This window comes from Rhinolophus sinicus, chromosome 14 (assembly GCF_057876585.1).
Source record: "Rhinolophus sinicus isolate RSI-liver-muscle chromosome 14, RSI-T2T, whole genome shotgun sequence".
NCBI lineage: Eukaryota > Metazoa > Chordata > Mammalia > Chiroptera > Rhinolophidae > Rhinolophus > Rhinolophus sinicus.
Window position 1 is genome coordinate 71,544,207 of NC_142514.1, and position 24,073 is coordinate 71,568,279.

A 24,073-nucleotide genomic window follows, 5' to 3' on the forward strand; every position below is an offset into this window, starting at 1 on the left:
ATTATTATTTCTCTGAATGCTTCTACTATTCTTTGTTATGGTTAATGGAATCACTATTCTCTGGTCACTCAGGGTTCTTCTCTAATTTCCATATTTAATTAGTTTCCAGCTCTTAAATGTTTCCTTACCCTGTCATTTCCAGCAGTTTTCCTGTGTCTTTCTTTTCATTCCCATACCCAGCGCCTTTGCGCAGGACTTCGTCATCTCTGGGCCCTCACTGGCCTTGGTTGTGTGCATTCTAGGCCAACTGAGTCAGAACCAGGATACCAGCGGTCACCCATTCTCTAATGACTCCCCACATCTCTAGCTCCCTCATCTCTCCTGAACTCCTAACTTAAATATCTGGTTTTCTAAATAAGTTATTGTACCTGGATCTACTGAACCCATTTTAAACTGGGCATGTCTTTGTGTGAGTTTACCTTTTCACACTAAATCTATTTTTCCAACTTCTCATCCTGAACAATGGTCCTACCTCAGTGAATGAATGTACCTTTAGGGCCTAGAGATAATGACTCTAAAGATGTGTTCTTTAGGGTCCTAAAGTTTCATGAGAATTTTGTAATTTTGTGTTTTTATTTCCATGATAAACTAAATAAATGATTATAAACACATTCTAGGTCATCTGAATCACCATACTATTGATGATTTTTGTGCTTGTATTTGTGTTTGAATTGTTGCTAAGTGATCATCTAAAGAGCGTATGTATGGTAAACAAGTCTGCTGCATTACAACCTGCTTTAGATTGAAGTGTAGTAATGAAAAACTAAGAAAATTGTCTTCAGCTTTTGTACTCATGCTGGATTATTTTGCCATTAAATTTAATTTTTCTTTTGTAGTGATAATTACAGGTGAAAGGTGTGTTTATAGAAGTCCTAAGAAACTAAAGTCTTAGTATGAGAAAGCTTTGGTTTGAAATCACGAAAATGACATAGAGCAACAGAAATGTACCATTTTATTTGTCACAGACTGATGAAAGAATATAGGGCTTACATGTAGATTATGAACTCAGGCCAAGTGAAGACCTTATAAGATGTCATGGTACACTCTCAACCAAGTATTACGTGGAAGCTTGAAGATAGAAAACTGATGGGAGAGCTGACTGATCATGTGGCCCATTGGTGTGTGTGTGTGTGTGTGTGTGTGTGTGTGTGTGTGGTATGTATGTATATATGTAATGTACATGTATATATGTGTCAAATAAAAGTAAATACTTATTTTTGTAAGCAATTACATTACATGGATCACCATTTGTCTCTAAATATCAATTTGTAATGTTTATTAGCAGTCAGTGCTATGAATTTTCATTAAATAGTTTAACTTTTAGAATTTTGTTTTGAGATATATTAATTATCCCATCAATATTCATAAAGCAGTGATTTTAAAACCAGTTAATTGTTTACAAAAGAAAAATAATGAAGATTTATAAAAAAATCTTGGATATCAGCTGGAACTCATAACACATAAATAATTCTTTCTATTCTTTTCCCATAGCACTAGTGATTAGTTGTAACTGTGTTATCTCGCCGTCACTTTAAATGAATGTTCAATGAATTCCATTTTTATTGGTTTTAAAATTTTTGCCGGTTTTTAAATGATAAATTTTATTTTGTCGTGTAGAAGAGCTATAAATAAAAGTAATGTATACTTAATTTTGTGCTTATGCATATTTAAGGAAGCACCAATTTAAATTAAGGCAGTACTGGGATCTGGAAGAATTTTTTTGCTAGGGTCTGTAAGAATTTCATTTCCTTCAAAAGAGATTCATTTATTACCTGAGTGTAGGAAACACTGGCCTAGAAAAATGAACTACTAAGTGAGAAAAGCTTGAGGGTCAGAATTACCATTCTGGTTAACTAAATTCTGATGAAAGTTTTCAGAATTGTGTTCTTTTTTACTTAGTCTAAAAGCTTTGAACATGTCTACATTTTCATCCTTGACAATTTCTTTTTCCTAGTCTTATGGTTTATCTCCTCCCATCTTTAGGGGAAGTTCCTGCTTATTAATTTACATATTTTGTTGCATTATTAAGGAACAATAAACTCCCTCTCCTTCACCCCTCCTACATTAAAAAAAACAAACAAAATGTACTATTCTATTATATTCATAGAAAAAAGTCTCTCCTAAGTTTACAACTCAAGTATACAACTTGAGTTTTGACATGTAAGCACCTCTGAAACCATCACTTTAATTAAAATAACAAACATTTGTATCACTCTGTGTTATCTCGCCTATCTCGTGTCCCCTTGTAGTAAGCCTGTAGTTAAGCCTGTAGTTAAGCCTGTAGTTAAGCCTATAGTTAAGCCTATAGTTAAGCCTGTAGTAAGCCTGTAGTAAGCCTGTAGTTAAGCCTGTAGTAAGCCTGTAGTAAGCCTGCCAGTGGCCTGAAGCAACCAGTGATCTGCTTTGTGTAACTATAGACGACTTTGGGCTGCTCTAGAATTTCATAGAAGTGGAATCACACACTATTTACTTTTTTTTGCCTAGCTACTTTCAGTCAGCATAATGCTTTTGAGATTCATTCACGTTACATGTATCAATAGTTTGGTTTTTAAAAACTGTTGAGTACATTTATGGATACAACACAATTTTTTAACCTATTCACTTATTGATGGACATTTGGATTGTTTCCAGGTTTTAGCTATTAAAAGTAAAGCTTCTCTGAACATTTGTGTAAAGTCTATGTATGGACATATGCTTTCATTTCCCTTGAACAAATACTTAGTGGAATGGCTGGGTTGTATGGCAGGTATATGTTTAACTTTCTAAGAAACTGCCAAACTGTTTTCTAAGTAATCGTACCATTTTATATTTCCATCAGCAGTTTAAGAAAATTCCAGTTGCTTCACATCCTTGATAACAGTTTGGTATGATTTTAGCTATTGTAGTGCATGAGAATAGTGGTTTCTCATTGTTTTAATTTGTATTTCCTAAGAACTAATGATTTTGAGCATTTTTCATTTGTTTATTTTCCATCCATACATTTTCCTTGGCAAAGTGTTTAAATCTTTATATGAATTGTCTTACTCAATTGTAAGAGTTCGTTATTTATTCTGAATATAAGTTTTTTCTTGGATATATGTTTTGCAAATATTTTCTCCTAGTTGATGGCTTGTTTTTTAATTTTGTTAAGAAAATTAAAGTATCTTTTTAGAAGCAAACATTTAAAATTTTGCTGAAGTACAATTTATTTACTTTTTTTTTCTAGTTTGTGTGTCCTATTTAACTCAGGATTACTAAGATTTTCTCTTGTTCTAGAAATTTCATAGTTTTTGCTGTTACATTTAGGTGTATGTTCTACTTTAAATTAATTTTTGTATATGGTGTGCAATAAGGATTAAGGTTCATTTTTTTTTTTTTGCTTATGGCTATCCAGTTGATCTAATATTGTTTATTAAAAAGGTTATCCTTTCCTCATTGAATTGCCTTGGAACCTTTGTCTTAAATCAGTTGACCATATATGTGTATGTGTGGGTCTGCTTCTGGACTTTTGTGTTTCTTTGATCTGTATTTATAGCCCAATATCAAACTCTTCATTACTATAGCTTTATAATAAGCCTTGAACTCAGGTGCAGTTCCTCCAAATTTGTTCTTTTTGAAAATTTATTGGTTATTCTAGGTCCTTTGCATTTACATGTGTATTTTAAAATCAGCTTGACGCTCTCTACAGAAAAGCCTGATTGAGGACGTGTGGAAAACATTTAAAGAATTCTTTAAACAGAGGACTTCACAGTTTAAGTTCCTCCCAAACTTTTCTCACCTTCCTTTCACTGGTGTTGATCCCTACTAAACACATATTGTGCTCTAAACACCACCTGACCTGTACTTTAGAGAAGCCGACCTGCAGTAGCTCCTGATCTCATGGCACTAATTTACTGGGAGGAAATATACATTAAATGAGATTTAAAATACGTTCATAGCATGGGGTACTATGGTAGTGTGTTATAAAAAGAACCGAAGCCTGGTCATTGTATTGCTTAGGGTGGTAGCCTAGATCAGCGCTCAGACCTGGGTTCAAGTGCCAGGTTAACTGCTTTGAGTAGCATGAACCTTGGACAGGCTACTTCCTCCTTTCCACGTCCGTTTTTTCATTTGTAATGTGGGAATCACAAATGGTCTCTCATTCTTTAGGCAGCTAACATAGGATGGCTTGCATGGCTGGGAAAAGATTCCCAGCATCAAGAGAATCCAGTGCACATTTTCAAGCACTTGCTTGTGTCAATTTGCTAATGTCCCATGGCCAACGCAGTTCACGTGGCCAAGCCTTGATTCAAGGATGGAGAAATAGGCTCCACCTTTCCATGGGAGAATTTGAAAAATAAGTGTGTGTGTGTATGTGTGTGTATAAAACTTGCCAACATAATGCCTGATGCATGATAGTAGTTAACATTTATTGAGCACTTCCTATAAATTATACTTAGTAAGAGGCAGCTGGACTACATTGTATTCCATCTCTGTATGATATGAAAAAGAAGAAACATTTGGAGAATTTGGTATATTCTTTTGATACCTTAAAACAATTTTAATAATGGGAACAGTTTGCAAATAAAGTGCATTCTCTTTTTTCTTTTTTTCTGCAGTAAGAAAAATGGAAAACCACCATTACGGAACAATGAGGTAAAATTTTAAATCATCTACTCTGGAATCTCATGCATTTATTTAATTTATTTCATTACATAACTTTGCATTAGGATAAAATCATAGAATTTTAGAATTGGAAGGGAAGTGAAATATCATCTTCAATCTGCTACATATTATAGGAATTCTTCCTGAAATAGGAATCCTTGATAAGTAACTCCTAACATTTACTTGAATCTATTCATGTGATGGAGAGTACTACGTAGGAGGCAGCCATAGCTATTAGTTCTAGCCCAGGATGAGATCAATCTTCCCCCTCTAGCCACTTAATGATTGACTCTATTTTGTCTTTTGTAGCAACACAGGACAAGTTTACTCAGTTTTCTCTAATAGACTCTCATATTGTTTGAAGATAGTTGTATCTTCTGAGTTTTTTTTCCCCATGCTAATCAAGCCTCATTTTTTTTTTTTTTTTAAGTATTTCTCACATGGCATAGTTTCTGATCCTTTTTCAATTCTGTATACATTCCTCTGGACCTATCCTTATTTGTTTCTGTAGACATTATGCTTAGAATAGAATAGTTGTCCAGATGTGGTCTGACTAGCATGGAGTATATCAGCATTATTGCTAAAATTCAGCCTCAAATTACTTTTACTTCTTTAACCATAATTGCTATTGACATTAAATGGAGTTTGTGGTGAATTATAACCTTCATTTCTGATGAATCGATTGGTTGACAGATTCCCCTACATCTGTATTCACTGTTGATTTCTTCATTTCTTTTCTTAAATAACAGCTTTATTGAGGTATAATTTATATGAAATCCATCCCTTTAAGTGTACAACTCAGTGGTTTTAGTATATGCACAGAGGTGTGCAGACATCATCACTATCTAATTGTAGAAAACTTTTGTCTCCCCAAAAAGAAATCCCGCACTCATTAGGAGTCACTCCTCATTACCCTCTTCTCCTGCGTCCTGGCAGCCACGGATTTGCAGTCTCTACTGATCTGCCTATTTTGGACATTTCATATAAATGAAATCATGTAATATGTGGCATTTTGTGACTGGCTTCTTTCACTTAGCATGTTTTCAAGGTTCATCTGTGTTATTGTATGTATTAGTATTTCATTCATTTTTATTGCTGGGTGGTGGTCCATTGTGTAGATGTACCACATTTTCTTCATTTATCAGTTGAGGGAAACTGGTTGTTTCCATTTTTTGGCTATTATCAGTAATGCTATTATGAATGTTCATGTGCAAGTTTTTGTGTGGATGTGCTTTCATTTCTCTTGGGTATACCTAGCAGTAGCATTGCTGGGCCATATGATAACTCATTTGATTTATTTTAAATAAACATTACTTTGTCCCTGTAAATGTCAGTTTATTGGGTCTATCTATTAGTATATTCTTGAGTATGTCTATACTATTAGTGTAATTTTGAATGTAATTCTAACATCTAGTCTGTTAGAAGTATTGTCTACAAATTTAATTTGCCTTCTTTTTCTTCCTCAAAATTGCTGATAGCATTGATTAGTTAAGGACCAATGAAATTACTCTGTGGTTTCTCTTAATCTTTTTTTTTTTTTTGGTTATGTTTTATGTAGCTGTGACCACATCCAACTGTAGCAAAATCTGGTCCTTACGTATTTCTCCATTGAGGCCACAATAATTTTATAAGAAATATAAAATTCCTTAATTAATTTATTAATTCATTTATTAGTCAATCTTTCAACACATATTAACTGAGCCCTTCATATATGCCGAGCATTGTTCTTGACTGGGTATATAGCAGTTATAACAATAAGTTCCTACATTGGAGCTTACATTGTACATGTCAGCTAATATATTAGTATAACATCCTTAACAAAGAAGCAAATCAGAAGAATTTGACATGACTTATTCTTAGTAAACTCATGCTGGCTTCTAGTTTATATATATTCTAGAATATTAGTGTCTCTTAAATATTCCCAAATCCTCTATATTAATGTCTATTCAGAGAATACACATTAAAATTGACATCAAAATTGCTGTTCTTTAGTTTCCATAACTTTTTTCCAAGCCTTTGAAAAATGGGACAAGATGTGTTTATCTCCAGTCATCTGGCATATCTCCATCTTCATCGTCTCTCTGGAATCTAAATTAGACCCAAGTGATCAAACCGTAGTTATTTATATCTACTGTCTGCATATTGTCCTCTGCAAGTTCTAGGATGTCATTGAAACTAGTTAGTACAGCTCAATTCATTCACTCATTTTTTTTAATTCTTTTTTATTTTACAATTACTTTAGCATGTACTTATTTGCTGGTTGTATAGTGTGAGCAAGATAAATTTAGGTTAGATTAAATGGTTGGCAAAGAAAAACAATACAAGACAGTATGCACACTGATACCATATTTGTAAAATTTATTGGAAGTACACACATACACGTATATGCTAAAATGAAATCTGAAGGGTATGTTCCAAATATTAACAGTTGGTATCTCTAAATGGTAGGTATAGGCTCCTTATTTTTGCTAATCAGAATTTTCTAATTTTTTAGTGAATGTGTTCTTTATGATGGAAAACAGTTAAAAAGGAATTTCTTTCATTGAAATATTTGCTAGGGTGGGGTGGGGTGAGACAGTTTTCGTAAGACATGAGATTTAAGGAGAAAAAGATTTAATAGAGTTAGAAAGTATATAAAGAGATAATTGACTTCATTTAAAAATATTTATTCATTTAATTTTGATTTAATATACATGGTATAAAATTAAAAATGCGTAAAGGTAAACACTGCTAGATTTGGTATTTAGCATTCCCATGCATATTTTTATATGTTTGAGGTATATATGTATGTATCTCTCCATAAACAATGTAGGTAGAATTATTTTGTGTGTTGAACATTTTTATAAATAGAATCATTGTATCATTCTACTTTTTTCAGCATTTTAAAATATCTGTCTATGTTGCTAGCTGTAGATTGTTCATTTAAGTGCTCTGTAATATTCTTTTATATGAATATGAGCTCTTCCTTTTTTACAGTTGTGTAGACCTTATTGCATAAATTTACCATAATTTATGTAATACCTCATGTACATAGAGGTTTTTAATTTTATGGTATTATAAACAGTGTGTGAGAGTTTTTAAATTTGTGTGTTTAAGCATATGTGCAGGAACATCTGGAGGATAAATTCCTAAAAGTAAGTTTGATAGGTTATTTTACATTTTATAGTCAGTGTACATTGTACATTTCGATAGATGCTAGTACCAGTTTACACTTTATCCCGTCAGCATAGTACAGTAATGCTTACACTCTCGTCAGCACCATATGGCTTTTTATTTTATTTGCTATTTCAAATGCATGTCTTTCAGTCAGTTCTAATTCATCTCACCTTTCTAAGTGATTGACACATCAGTAGGAACTTTTCAATGCCCTTTGACCCTGTTGCTTCCTGAATATTAGGTACATTTTTTTTCTGGTTGCATTATTACTTTAACTTCTTAAATGGTCTTTTTCTAATGGTTTGTTTGTTTTTTCTATAATTTACACGTTAAATTTATGTCATCAAAGTGTTTTTTTGTGTTTTTAAAAAATTACTGGGAAGTTTAGAGGTGAGGAAAGTCAACTGTGAATTTAAAATGAATTCTTAGGAAGGCTAGTAGAGTTTACGAAATGTACAATCTGTGTAGGTATTCTCATTTAGATTGGTTCTCAGGTATGAATTTTATTATGGGTTGAGAATGGGAGAGCATCTCAATATTTCTTCAGCGTTTCTGAGCCAGCTCTCCAGGCAGGTGTTTCTTTGCAGAAAACCCTGTGATGACTTTAGGAAGTATAGAGTTCCCTTCATGGATTGAAATGTAATGAAAATCAAGTCAGGCTTTCAGACAGTTTAAGAAATAGGAGCAGTGGCAATAGGAACAGGGAAAGAAAAAAAAACAGGAGGAGGAATTACATACCTGGTAGCCACTAATATTTTAAAATGCTTCATTGTTACTATCTTACAACTTTTTTTAAAAAACCTACCTCATTGTTTGCCCTAGATCATTTCTTGAGCCTAGGTAGAAATCGGTAGTCCTCTGTTTAAGTCAGAAGGTGGCCATTTCACCTTGGAATTATTCTAAGGTTCAAACTGGGAATGGAGAACTGGGTATTGACTACAGGTGGGATGAAGTGAAGGAAGGAGGCAATGACAGGAAAAACTTTAACTTTTTTTTAAAGGTAGTTGGTGTATATTGCCTTCTCTTTATTCTTTTCTTACTATATTTTCTCAGTTCGGGGAAGAAAGGGCAGATTTAGGTTGTAGGTGTAAGGTTCGGCTTGAAGAGAATAGGCTAGCTAAGTAAATACACTGTGAGTAAAGCTTTTTGTCTGTTTCGTTGGTTGGTGTGTCCTCATCATTTAGAACAGTGCCTTGGGCCAAGTGAATATTGAATGAATGAATGTATGTCTGTGTAAATGAAATAGACTGGGCCTGTAACCCAGTAGGTTGAGGTGTGCAGCCTTTGTAAGGTTTGAAAGACCTGAACTCTGTTCCAACAGTTGGAGGGTATGCTGATTCTTAGCCAGTGCTTTCTATCTGAGTCTTCCTGATGGAACTCCGCAGACTTAAGACTTCCTTTCACGGTCTGTAATTCTGTACTCTACTCAGCACTTAGCACAGTGTCTGACATGTAGATGGTGGCTTATTGTGAATCTAATTCAGTACAAAACTTACTCACTTAAGGGCATGAAGTTAGATGCTAATTTAATTAAAGCATATTTGTATTACAGTTTGTCTAACTGGTAGAATTTGCTATATGCCATGGGTATTTGTTTATCAAGAGCATCGTGGTTAGCAAATTATGGAGCTGTGATATGGGAGTTGGGGGAAGGGTCTAGGTATAGAATGGGTTCCTTCGGGAGTGTCTTGCTTTTTCCAAGAAGTTTCTCCTGCCTGTTCTTCCAAACTGTCCAAGAGTAATAAAGTAAATTGCCTCCACCATACCCATTTCCTACCACTTTTTCCTCATCCTTGCAAACTAGTCAAAATGAAGAAATGTCTGAGGGCGATGAGATTAATTACTACTCTTATTTATGTGGTTAAGTGGTTGTCAGTGGTTTCCCTCTACACTGACAGTAAACTGTAAATCCTCACTATGGCTTTAAAGCTCTGTCCTTTATAGGTCCTTTCATCCCTCCTCAGCCTCTCTCATTTTTGTTCCCTTTGCTCTAGCAATACTGTCATCTTGCTCCAGTTTTATTCCTGCCACTGGGTTTTTCTGCTTGGTGTTCCCTGTGCTTCTGCTACCCTCTTTCCTCCAAGATTAGCACATAGCTTCACTTTGTTTATGTCTCAGCTTTTATGTCACTGCCCCAAAGAGACCTTTCTTAGCATCCTGTCTGATTCATTCTTCTTTTTCTCATGACCCTGCCTAATCTATCTGTAACAGTGTACTTATTAGTTTATTTTTATCTATGTTTTCCCTGCTAGAGTGTAAGCTGTATGAGTGAAGATACCTTGTCTTTGAATTTATGAGGAAGAAAGAGTGAATTGGCAAATTGCACATTTGGAAATGCTAAATGATAAATTTAGGAATCCAAAAGTTTCCTGTAATTGATAGCAGGGAAATTCGTGTTCAAGATTTAAAAACAAAACAAAACACAAAAACTCCGTTTTTGGTAATATTTCTTTGAAAGCATGTTTGAATATGAAGAGCAGTATAAATGTGTTCTTTAAATGCAGCATCATCTTGTTGGTTGTTTATATTGACTTAGAAGATACATGGTTCTTTAATTTGTTATAACTACATTAAATGCTTTTTATTTTTTTTTAATGTAGAAAGAGGGGAAAAAAGAACGAGTTATGGTGGACAAGTTGTTTTTTTCAAGGCTCACGCGGATTCTGAAAATCATGGTCCCCAGAACATTTTGTAAAGAGGTAAGTCTTACGAAATTATGTTAAATGTTTAACTTTAAAGGTTACATGAAATGAGAATAAGAAAATTGTAAAGCTTTTGTTATACTACAAATGTTTTCTGTATAGGTAATGAAGACTACTAAATTTTTGCTTTAAATCATTGCCTGTCATGCAAGTACTCTTGTCGTTTAGTGCCAGTTTTCCGTTTTCCCTTGTTTATGAAATTATTTTATTATATTTTATATGATATACTATTATAGAGTACATCAGTGCAGCAATCCTGTTGCCTTATTATAATACCTATAATGAAAACAAAATTAAATTTAGATAGATCTTTTTATTTCATTAAGATGTTAATAAGTCACATTGATATAGAATATATTTGAGGGTTGCTACTTCATAGTTGACTAAATATGTTTTTAAGATGTCAAAATGAGATCTGAATTCTTTAAGTACGCGTGTATTCAGGAAGTGAGCTGGTTGTAGGAATAAAGTTTTTTTATCCCTTCCTTTGCCTTTTTATCAAGATTATCTTTATTAAGTATTTTTAATGATTAAAAATAAAATAATACTGTGTTTTCCATCTTTAATCACCTTAGTATTCTCCTTCTATACAACTAGAAATATCATTACCTTTGACTCTTCTCCCCATGCCTCATTCTTTCAGCCACTGGGGTCTGATAATTTTTCCTTCTAAATATTCTTTCTTGGATATTATAGTGTTCTTTAATTAGTCTCACTTCAAAGAATCTCCAATTCTTAATCTTTTCTGTCAAATTTGTCTTTTTAAAACATGTTTCCATTGTTCAATTTTACAAAGCATTAGCCTTATAATCTATTAAGAGCAAGAAAAGGATAAGATGTTCCAAGAGCACTGTAATTCCCAAGGAGAACGAGCATTCCTCCGTTACACTGCACTTGCTCTCCTTTCCCTTCACTTCAGCATCATATCATGGTGATTCTGCCCTTAAGAAACTCTGAAAAACAATAACATTTGTTTATTCCTAATTAGATAGAGATAAGATGTGTCCCTTAGAACTTGGAAAGTGCAGATAGATATTGTTCTTCTTGGTGCCTGTTTGCCTCCCCCTCAGAGAGGACTTGTGTCGTCCTCCCGGGCATGAGCACATGTTTTAATACAAATGAGATCACATTGCACCTTTTAAAATCTGGTCCTCACCTTACTATTTAAATGTTTTTTCCAAGTATCCTTGAGTTTCTCTTAAATTAGTCTCCCCCTTTCCATTTCTGCTGTTCTCACTATAGCTTACCAGGATTGTTATTGTCTCTTAATTGGTCTTTTTGCTTCTTCTCCTTTTCTAACTAGTATTCTTTCGAAAACCCTAATAAAAACATTTGGCTTCTTTTTTCTTATATGCTAAATCACAGCCTGGTTTTGCCCTGCCTTTTCAGTATCATCTGCTTCGAAGATTCTTTGCTGTGTTATAGTCAGGCTGTGTCCTCTCGTGCTCTCATGACATCATGTCTGTGACAAAAACAAATATGTTTAAAAAATGGCTTAATGCTCTTTTTCCTCTTTGTGAAGGTCTCCCGTGACTCTTCAGCAATAATTAAAATTAATTGTTTTCTCACTCTACAACCTACCTGACTTTGGAGAATCCTTATTTAAAATATAAGCTTCTCTGGAAAGATTCGTATATTATCCCTCTTTTCAGTTAACAGCATAATGCTCATTTAAGTGCTTAGCAGGAGTTTGCAGAGTATACAATGAATGTGAAACATTGGATAGCTCTCTGGGAGTTAGTACAGAGGTAGAAGGGCCTAATTTGGCCATCCTCCCGGTTTTGTGTAGGTGTAGCCATGCCACAGAGTCATTGTATGTACCATCTTTGAGGAATCTAATAATCCAAGTTTGACCCCCGTTTAAGAAAGTGACGTAAACTGGCATAGAAATCCCACATGATGGGAGATAGAGATAGATGAATTAATTTAGGAAGTAGAGAAATGAAAATGCTACATGTGAATAAATGGAAGTTCATATGTATCATATGGTGAGGGAGTGCCTAAATCAATTCAGATCTTTAGTTTCTGGGATAGTCTACGGACCTATTAATGGCAGACTGGTGATTCTTTGTATAAAGAATCTTTTGTATAAAGGCATTTCAGGACTGTCAGTAAGTAAAGTTTGCCAGATTTTGCTCAAGTGATAGAAGTAAACTTGATACTTATTTTAAGGAAAAATTAAGCTAAGAACATAAGATGAAGGAAAAAATAAACTATCTTTGTCTAATGTTGCTACCTTTATACCTCAAAAGATTAATTTAGGATTAAGACTAAGGTCTGGATTAGAAGTTAACATTATAGTTAAAGTGACAGCTACAGATAGCATTTATTTACAATCATAGGTTCTTCTGTTGTCAATTGAATACCTGAGATGTTGGGATAGGGTACAAAAATGGTATTTTCCTTGCTAGCAAACATTGGGGTAGCAGCTCTCCCCGCACAATTGCACACTTTCTTTGGCACTGTCTTCTGTCTTATAGCTTCATTTATTCTGTGTTTATGACTCCCTGCCTTGTCTTTGACTTAGAGGGCTATATTTTCAGTACCTTCACCTCTTTAAAAACCAATATTTGTTTTGCAAAAATTATAAAAGTATTAGATGCAGTTGCCCCTCAATTCCATAACTTTGAAATTAAGCACATTGTCCAACAAATGTCCCCCCCGCCACACACTCTTCCCTGACTTTAGCTTCTTAATGTTAATGCCATGTTCTTCCAATTTAGGAAGTTTAAGGTCAACTTTGAATGTGTGTTAGAGATTGGAGGGTAGATTCTCATCTCATGCAGAGGTAATTGATTCCTAGCCTCTCATCTCTTCCCCCTTGATTATCCATCTTGCCCCACATTGCGTAAGTAATGTTTTCTAAACAACACATTAAACATTTTGTTCTACCTAGAAGCTTGCAATAGTTTTATATTGTCTAAACTCTGCTGGATATGCTGTACCATAATTCTTATGGTTTTAATCCATTTCTTATTTTCCATTAAATCATTCATTTTTTTAAAACTCATAATCCTCATTCTCTCCTTTCTTTCACTTGGTCTAGTTAATCTATTTCTAATGTCATAATCCTCCTTAGCTATCCCACACCTTCCGATCCTGCCACTTAGCACATGAAGTAATGTAAACATACTTATCTACCTCAGTCTGTTTTCTTATGTTTTATGTGTAAATCTTGCCTTAATAACTAAATAGAAAGCCCTGTGTGGACAGGGACACTATTTTTCTAACAAACTTGAACCAAATTTATTTTAATTAGGCAAAATTTTAGGCTTCAATATTTGTTGTTTAATTGTATATTGACAGTTATTGTCATTTTTATTTATTGCAGTCATATATTAAAATTATAAGACAATCACAATACATGGTGATTCAGGTAACCTAAGTTACACTGCTAGCTTCTGTCATTGATTATTGTATGAAGGCAAGTCATTTGACCTTCCTGGGATTCACTTTTAATTTTCTGGATGAGAAAGTTAGATTAAATGATCTATAAGCCCTTTTCAATTTGTATTTTAAAATTCTTATTTAAAAATTGCCTATAGGTAAAATGTCAGCCAACTGTCTTAAAGCTAGAATAAAGCTTTGAATTTAGAAACCAAAACTCTTTAACACGGTAATGTTTCTTTTAACTTTCTAAAATGTATTTATTTAATTTTCTATACCTGATTTATTTTAGACAGGTTATTTGATACTTATTGCTGTTATGCTGGTGTCTCGAACATATTGTGATGTTTGGATGATTCAAAATGGGACACTCATTGAAAGGTACTTTCTATTCACCTTCCTCCCATTTGTATGAAATACTAATTTGGCTGATATTTAAGCAGTATCTTAATAAGAATGAAATTGATCCTAAATTAGGTATAAATACTTAAGTCAAATTATGTCTTTGTTCATTGACTTGACAGACATTTACTGAGTGTCTCTCATGTGCCAGGCCCCGTGCTGCCCTATGATCGGGGTGTCCTGGTGAAGGGGAGACGCCCTGTACACAGCCCTGCCCAGCTGGCAGCTCCTAGAGGGTTAGACAAGTAGGCAGAAAATGAAAAGTTAGTATAATAAATGCTGGGGTGGGGGGGAAGGGGTAAAACAAGTCACCAAGTGGGACGTCTGAAATTCATGAGACAATTTGGAGGAAAATCACAAAGCATTTCAAAGAATCATATTGAGAATATTTATTAAAAGGGAAAACAAATCTTAGACATTTCCTTTAGTTCCTTAAGTTAGTATTTGTTTTCATTATGGTCTTACTACATATGATATTATTACTTCAATTGATAATTTTGAATTTAACAAAAATAACAGTTAGGATATTAACATTTATCAACATGTTAATAAAGATTTTATTCCTCGTGATATTAATTTGAATGTCAGTAAAAAAATTTTCCTGGAATTTTGTTTCCCGGTATGCAGTATTTTATCAGAAAATTTCTTAAATACTTAATCTAACTTTTTGAATAACAGTACTTAAAATATTTAAATGCTTCCAGACTTTGAAATATAGGTTTTTTCCCCCTCACATTCTTGGTTTACTTCTTAGAGAATATGTAGGAAGAGGAACAGTGCTTTATGCACATGTTTTCTGACTCATCTGTGTAGGAGAATAAAGAAGGTGATTGGCATAGGATTAAAGCCCAAACCACATTCTTCTGATTGTATGTAAATTGTGTAGTCTCCTATATTCAGCACAGGTCTCTGAAACCTGTGGTCAACCTTTTTTATTTTGATCAAAGTAATATATGAACAGCTGAAAAAGTAATATGTGAATATTGCTTTTTGTCAAATCGTCTTGCAGGACTTAGTCACAAACATACCAATTCTGTGCATCATTTCTCCCACTTGTAACTGTCATTCCTGGAGCCAATCGGTTTCTATTCTCTTTACTATTTCATCTTTTATTTCTGCATTCCAGTGTAACATTATGTTACTGTTCCTAGATTTTTCAGTTTTTGTATTTATTTCCTACTTTGGAAGATGAGAATTAGCTCTTTTACACTCATACCCACACCCGTGCTCATCCTCTCAGTGAGTGTTGTTATATTGCAATGTTTTGTTCACACAGATTTGTTCACATGATTTTGACTATTGTTTACAGCTGAGCCACATGTATATACTTTGATAGTTTCTTTTATATACCACTTTTTGTTTTTCCTGGCATTTATAAAGTGCAAGTTTTTTGTGCTTTAGGTTTTTGCCTACTTCTTATTAAATCAACTCAAGCTTATTGATAACACTGTAAAATCTTCTCAGTATTGTAATATGGTCAGACACACCAAATAATCTGTACTTGTTTCTCTCTCCATTACCACGCCACCCCATGCCTCTTGTTAGTTTCCTGTCTTCCTGCTCTAGTCAGGATTGATTGCACTTAGGCCCACTAAATGGCAGTGATGTTTGAATTTGTTTTTTTTTCACGATCTTGACAATTTCCTTCATGTTTCTCTCCTGCATTAAATAACCTATTTTCCAGATCTTTTGTTTTCCTCTTCCTCACTTTACTTTCTCATTTTGACAGATGCAGTCTTTTTCTGAGAAAGGGTACAAAGGAAGTAAATTTTTGAGACCTTGTAGAACTGATGAAGTCTTCTCACACTTGAATGATAATATAGCTGTATTTTTATTTTATACATTCTAAGTTGGAAATCACTTTTTTGTCAGAATTTGGAAAGCATCAAATTCTGTGCTTTCCTGGGGTCTTCTGTATTGCTCACTGGTTCTCAGCCTTAGCTACAGGATCATTAGACTCATCTGGGGAATTTTGAGAAGTACTAATGCCTGGGCTCATCCCTAGATATTCTGATTCAATTAGTTACTACTTTTTGAAACAGCCCAGGTGATTCTGAGTAACAGCCAAGGCTAAAAACTGTAGTGATCTCGCTTTCACGTAAGTGTTGAGGCCCATTTCCTTACTGGTTGCCTTTCCTCAGCAATGGATCTCTTTTTTCCCCTTTGGAAGCTTTTATGATCATTTGTTATTGATGCTGTATTGCTGGTGTTTGGGAATTTTACTGAATGTTGGTGTGATTTTTTCTTTTTTTTTAATTTATTGGGCTGGGCACTAAGTAGACTCCCTTAAATCTATAAACTCATTCTTCATTCTGAGAAATTTTCTTGTGTTTTAAAAAAAAATTTCCCTCTCCATTTTTTTTTATATACTTTTTCTGGAATCCTTGTTAGTTGAGTGTTGGACCTGCTGGATGATCATTTGATTATCTTATAACTCCTATACAGTTTTCTGATATTTTATTCCACATTCTAGGAAATTTAATTTTATTATCTAGTGAATTTTTATTATAATTTTATTTTTAAGAGTTATATTTTTATATGGATTTTCACTTTCCATTTTTGTAGCAGTCATTCTTTAAAGTCTGTGACTTTTTTTTTTAGCTCTTCACCTTGTTTGTTTCCTTCATGGTCCTTTGTGTGTTCTGATCTTTGTTATTCATGTTACAGGCTTTCCTTTCATATTTAAAAGTGAAGGCCTAAAAATCTTGTTAGAAGCCAAGTTGAGGGCTTGTTGACTCTCTGGTCTCCTAGGTTTGTAGATGTTTGTAGGGTGTTTGGTGGGGAGTTTTGTCAATTTTGTGTCTGTGCTCTAGTGAATGCTCTAGCAAATGCTACGAAGTTCAGTATAAATATAATTAAAATGTTTGTTCATTGCTACTAGCATATCAGCTGTAGGAGGATCGATTTTATCACTGAGTTCTATTTTTATTAGCTATATGGCAAGTAATTTGAATCCTTTGTATAATTTATGTGGAGAAGACCTTTATACTTTTTTTACACGATTGTAGGGTTTTATGCTTTTTGCTTTGATGACTTCATTATTTAAATGCCATATCTATTAATAAAAATACAGACTCCCCAATTATAGCATTGTTAATTACCTGTGGCAAAAATATACAGATTACGTCTGCTATGAGCAATGTTATATTAAGTATCTATATAGAATCAGTCACATATCACATACAAGAAACCCTGGCACAATTATGGTATAGTATAGATTAGTTTATTTTAAAATTTTTCCCTTTTATTCAGGTTTTGTGATTTCATGTTTTTGTAATCCAAAAGAAAAATACTCTTCTAAACTAGGGATTTTCCTCTTTAATTGAACAGATGCCAATAAATATTTTCAAGACTTAATGCCCTGGAGAAAATACCTTGCTAAGAGTAGGTAGTGTATTAATTTAATTGGTGATGATGGAAAGAGGAAAGTTAATCATGTAGCATGAGCCAGCTTGTAATTGTACTAAAGTAATCAACTCATTGGGTACTTAGTTTTAAATTTTGGTTATGAAATGTAGAAAAATGAAAAACAAAAAATTTAAGAGTTTCTAAAAAAATTATTTTGATACAATTTAAACTTACAGAAAAGTGTAAGAATAGTACAAGGAACCTCCTTATATTCTTAACTCAAACTCATGAATTGTGAAGCGATCATTTTAAAGTTAATTGTTAACTTTCTGCTTAATACATGTTTTTGAACTACATATGAAATATTTGATATTTGATCCAATTACAAGTTTTAAAATGTTATGAAGTCATCATATGGAACAGTTTTATTTGAAAAATTTACACATTTCTTTAATTTGCTACTAAAACTACATTGTAAATGGATTTATCTGTCACTTTCTTTTTGCCTCTTTCAAAGTAGGTTTAGGTTCATGTATTTCTGCTGAAAAAAAGAAAAAGAGTCTAAAAGACTTGTTATGGTCCTTAGTGTTGTGGCTGCTTGTTTGTAGGTTATGAAATAATTCACAAGGCAGGTAGAAATACGGAGGAAAGGTTTATTAAGCTAAGAGAAGGCTCGGCTGGGCAGAGTCTGCTGGAAACTACTGCAAACAACTGCATCGAGTCTTTGTTTTCACATTTTATATTTTCTAATCAGGATGTAACTTTCTTTGGCCTGTAGTGGAATTTTCTGTTGAGTTTGGCTTGGTCTGTTGGGGTGGGAGAAGTGATTAAACTGCTTATCCACAACTTTTGCATATATTGTGTAGATTTAAGTTGGAACCCAGAGTGGATCCCATACAAATGCAATACCTAGTCCTAGTCACAGGGCCTGCGTGGCCAAAGTAAACAGAACCATTGAAAATGCAAATAAGGTTTGGCGGGAGGGGAGGAAGGCAAAGAAAAGAAAGCTTTCAACAATTCCCAAGCTAAATTATACTCATTAAATCAAATTATACCAGAGATCCAAATCTCAAAATAGAAGATTTAGTGCCACCATTACAATCCCCGGTGTCTCATCACTTAGTGTACTTCATTTTAATATGCTTTATATCTTTTAGGCTTATTTGTTAGCAGGGACTAATGATTTTGGAGTGTGGGCAAATGTTAATTAGGACAGATCCCTTCTTTAAGGTAGAAACTGGTAATTCCATTATATGGAGGACAGTCTTTCTGCCTTGTTGCTGCTATATGTAATCATCAAGATATATTTTATTTTCACCCATTTGGCTACAAGCAGCATTTTAAAGTTACCAAACTATTTTTTATAAAGATTCTTGTGTATGTTGGAAGTAATAAAGATGGGCTACTGTAAAATTATTCTTTATTATTTTTCTTTTTTTGCAGTGGAATAATAAGCAGAAATACGGCTTTATTCAAGAAACCATTTTTTAAGTTTATAGCTGCTATTCCAATGGTAAACCATTGCTGAATGATGACATGTGTTTTACCAAAGTTTTATAATTTTGTGTGTATCGCAGCTTGGGCAGCACTAAAGCACTTTGGTGTCATGTCAAGTTTGGTTCAAACAATTTTAATTTAAACCTTTGAACTTTTTGTACTGCCTTATTGCTTCTTGTCTCTAATTCTTATTCTATGGTTCTATTTTAACTTTTTTCTAGTTCAACTTTTTTCCCCACTTTTTAGCAGTTATATCAAAATTGGACTATTAATTTTTCTGTCAGTGTAAAGTTACTTTCTCGAAGTATGTTTTGTGGAATCCTAGTTATGACAGAGGAAATGCTACATGCTGCAAAGCTCTATCAGAGTTATAATGCACATATACAATAGAACTTTGAGGAGGTATTTGGTAAAGACATTTGTTAAGCTTTATTTAACCCAGGTTTTCCCAAATTTGATTGACCGCGAAACTTTTTTCTCTAAAAGACCTGCTAACATTACTTGGCTTGTTCACCTCCTCCCTCATAAAAGACAAATTATTTCTCTATCATATATACCTGTCATTTTTTTGGGTGTGGAGTTAGGTTGAAATCATTTAGTGCAGTGTTTTTCAAAATTTATTTACACTTAGGAGTATTAATAAATGTTATTTGAAAAAAGTGTGATCAAATAAATCATCTCTTTTTACTAGATCATAGATATATGGTAGTCAGAGATTCTTATATGATATAATGGTTTTCAAACTTTTAATAAAAAGTAGTGGAACTTTTACTTTAAAAGTAAGATGTTTTAAAAACATAAATATGTAAAATAGATTAAAAACAGATTTTAAAAAAAGAGGAGCTTGTTTAGTTGAAGTGTGTTAATAGATTGAGGCTTTGAGGAACCCCAGTGATCTACTCTCTGAGTTATCATTTAGTCCCAGGGTCAGCAAAGTAGACCCCGTAGGTCAAATCCCAATATCATCTGTTTTGGTAAAATTTTATTAGGACACAACCGATCTCATTCTTGGCTGTTTTTGCTGTACAGTAGCAGAATTGAGTAATTGCAACAGAGACCTTTATGGCCCACAAAGCTTAAAGTATTTGTTTTGGCCCCATATAATAAGTAAGAATTTGGTGATCTCTCATTAGTCTGTCTGTCTAGAGATTAATTCTATAAATGTATTCATACAAATGAAAGTCAGAATGTTAAAACATTTAAGGAAAAAAACAACAAAAAAAACTAGTTTATTTTATCCATAATAACCCATTCTTGAGTCTATAGAGTCTAGTGCTTTGCCATCTAAACTCCTTTTGTGACAGCCTAAGCCTTTTTTAAAATTACTATTTTTACTAAGGAAAGAACTAGTTATTCCTATTCAATTTTGCCATTTAGGGAGTAATTCTCAAGCAAGCTGTTTAAAATGATAAAATTTCAAAAGTTGGAAACATGTTTTTATAAGGAAGTGTTTTTTAGCATCTTTTTTCCTTATTGATTCTTTTGATTAAATAAAAATGTCCACGGGTAATTTCAGAGCTTTACAGAAGTTTTCTTAGTGTTAAAAATTGCTTCTTTTGCAACTAATGCATTGCATGTGGTGGTTTGCAGTGGTATCATTGGTCGTAGCAGAAAAGATTTCAAGAGATACTTATTCAACTTCATCGCTGCCATGCCTCTCGTAAGTGTAATTCTTTAAAAAACTTTACACAGGGAATAAAATTGCATCTTGCTAAAGTCTTTAAGGATATTTAGTTATTAAGTTCTTTAAAGATTTAAGATACAGAATTCCTATTTCAAAATTAGTTATGTAACTTGTAGCAGAATATTTCAGTGTAAACCTTCAATACTAGACAGAGAAATTAAAAGGAATTATCTTCAGTTCAATTATGCATATGTAGATGTATACATATGTGGATGAATTTTTTTTTTTTTTTAACCTTTCGGCCTGGGTTTCTCGAACGTTTAGTAGATTCCACTAAACATTAAAATTAAGTTCCAAGTAAATGGCAGTAGTGTCCCTCTCCCAGTGTGACAACCAAATGTCTCCAGACATTGCCAAATGTCCCATGGGGGCTGAGGTAGGGAGCAGGGAGATGTGGTTGCAAAATCACCCTGATAGAGATTTATTACTTTAGGCTGTATATTACAGTAACTTGAACCTCTAATGAAGTTTAAGTTAAATTGGAATTTATTATATGAATTTATTAAAAATTAAGGTGTTAATTTTTAATAAATGTTTAAAATTTTTAAACGTTAAATTTTTAATTTTAAACATAAATGTTTAAAATTTTTAAACATTAAATTTTTAATAAATGCTTAAAAATTTTAAATAAAAACTTTTATTGGACATGGTTTTCAAGGTTTTGTTAGCTTGGTTCTTTATTTTATTGGCAGTATAAGAATTTTAGTGTTTTAAATATGAGAGTAAAAAGGAGGAGCTTAATTGCAAAAATCCAATTAATTAGATTATATATCAGGTTTAATAAAGCTTGAGGATGGACATACAAGGCTTTTAGACCTTTTAAAATAACAAAAAGTGAGATAAGTAGCTTAGATATCAGTCAAAAATTGAGATTCAGCAGAAGACCAGTGTTTAGAGAAAAATTTTATGTAAAGGTGACTTCAGAACTGTGGAAGAATTAATATGATGGCAAAGAGTAGTAAATATGACTCTAGAAATAATCTGGAAAATTGCAGTAGTTGGTGTAAGACTTACACTACTTTTTTTAACAAATACAAATGCAGCATATATAGAATTCATTGTCTACGGTGGTATGTAGTAGGACACAGAAGATATAAACATAAATGCCAGTGTTCCTAAAAGCAAGTCCTTTACATTAGAAAGGTGACAGATGTGACTTTTTTTGTTTACCAAAAATAATAGCAAGATGCTTCTCATAATTAATGAAATTAACATATTCTAAAATTAAGTTCCAAGTAAAGTTTAACATGTCAGGATAATATAGTCAGTTGCATTTGGTTTAGCATGTTCTCTTTGTATTTTTGTAAGTTTTGAGTAAAACAGAATTGAACTATAGAAATTTGGACTATCAGTTACAAAAATCATAGGATTTCAGGAGAAATAAATTATGATTTAGTAAGTAGAAATGAAGCAAAACCAGTAATGTGTGTATGTTTGTTTGTTTTAGATCTCTTTGGTTAATAACTTCTTGAAGTTTGGGTTAAATGAGCTCAAACTGTGCTTCCGAGTAAGACTAACCAAACACCTCTATGAGGAGTATCTCCAGTAAGTAATAATCTATTTTTGTGTTAAAAATACTTAAACTGAACAGTAATACTTATATTGAGATGAAGAAGTTTTTCTTTTTTATTGGACACGGTTTTCAAGGAAATTGCTCGCAGACCCAGAAACACATAGGGAAAGACTTCAACTATTTGGAATCTAATTCCGTTAAATTGACAAGTCATCTGTCTCTGGACTTCCTTCCTCGTCTTAAAATAAATTAGGACAATTTTTGGGGGCCCCTTCCAGCTGCAAACTTTTCTGTTTCTAGTAATTTGGACTATGTAGTATAATGTGAATTTAAAAAACAACATTTCGTTAAAAGTTATTTTCTTATTGTTATTTTAGAGCTTTCACATACTATAAAATGGGAAATCTGGACAACAGAATAGCTAATCCAGACCAGCTGCTTACACAAGATGTAGAAAAGTTTTGTAACAGTGTAGTCGATCTGTATTCAAATCTTAGTAAGGTAAGTTTGTCTATTTTTTTATTATTTGTTAATTTGTTGAATTTTGAATGTAAGCAAATTTATATAGAATTGATTTGATGGATATAACAGCAGCGTATAAATATTTAATGCTTTTATAAGAAAATTAGAGTTATACTAGTTTTAACTATAATTATGTAATTTTTTATATTTTTATGAGGTGCTTTGTCCAAGAATTGAGAATTAAGTGTCTTATAAAGATTTCATAAGAATTTTACAGGCTAATTTCAGTAAAGCAACAGAAATTTAAATTTTAATCTGTTGACCTGTGTACTTTTGGCAATTGTTACAGATTGATGGTCAATTTAATATTCCTAATTCCACATCTGTAATAGTAGGTTAGGACTTCTTCCTGCCCATTTCTCTGCTTCAGTATCTCTAATTCTAATAGATTGTTTAAGTAATAGTCAAAAAATTTTCATAAGATGTTAGTTTATTTCAGTTTTCTTCTAATTACTGTATTTCCCCCTTTCCCAGATAGTGGACAAACCTCTTGACTCAAATGGTAGGCCTTAACCAGTTTTCTTCTTGCTGATTTCCTCAGTTCTTTATCTTACTCATCTCATAGCTTTTGCTATAGTCTTCTCATTAATCTATCTTCTTTGCTGTTACCTCTTGCGTTGACTATGGCATGTAATGGGCACCTATAGGATTGTCTACCCAGGATTCTCTCCCCTCTTCATGGTAGATTTCCCACTTTAATCCACATGACCGCTCTTGGTCTGGGGTGGTAGCTTTTTCTCATACTGGACCATTGACAGTTTCTTTGTCTCTGGCCACAATTGATGCAGATATATCGACTCTTGAGGCAAAGAAAACCATATACAAAGGAAGGGCCTGGGTCGCGTTGTAAGAAAAGGAATGCTCCCACTTCAACCATGTGGATGGAGGGAGGATAGGCAATTCTTAAAGTGATACATATCTACAGAGCTTCTTCCCCCCCTCGTGATAGGCCCACTACTACGATACCTTTTCACTTCATACCAAACTTTGTTGTTTAGTCAGCTTTCTAGAAGCCTTTGCTAACTGATCCCAAACTCTAGAACTCTAACACAACTACAAATTATTCAGCAATTCAGCTTTCTTTTCAACCCCCATTACCACATTTTAAAGTTTATTCTGTGTGTGTGTGTGTGTGTGTGTGTGTGTGTGTCTGTGTCTGTGTCTGTGTTGGGTGGTGGGGTATATATATAAAAATTTTCATGTATTCTGCAGACATATAGTTTTTACACCTTGGCACTT

At 33.3% G+C, this 24,073-nt stretch overlaps 1 protein-coding gene across 2 annotated transcripts in view; it reads left to right on the plus strand.

Annotated features, from left to right (window-relative positions):
- ABCD3 (ATP binding cassette subfamily D member 3) overlaps positions 1 to 24,073 on the plus strand; it is a 65,469-nt gene that overhangs the window by 14,605 nt on the left and 26,791 nt on the right. Inside the window, exons 2-7 of one of the 2 annotated variants that reach the window (XM_019752533.3) lie at positions 4,578 to 4,614; positions 10,380 to 10,478; positions 14,161 to 14,249; positions 20,706 to 20,775; positions 22,247 to 22,344; positions 22,690 to 22,813. In XM_019752533.3, the coding sequence (XP_019608092.2) occupies positions 4,578 to 4,614; positions 10,380 to 10,478; positions 14,161 to 14,249; positions 20,706 to 20,775; positions 22,247 to 22,344; positions 22,690 to 22,813 (517 nt within the window). The remainder of the gene's footprint in view (positions 1 to 4,577; positions 4,615 to 10,379; positions 10,479 to 14,160; positions 14,250 to 20,705; positions 20,776 to 22,246; positions 22,345 to 22,689; positions 22,814 to 24,073) is intronic. The other variant, XM_074335165.2, reaches the window with a different exon arrangement.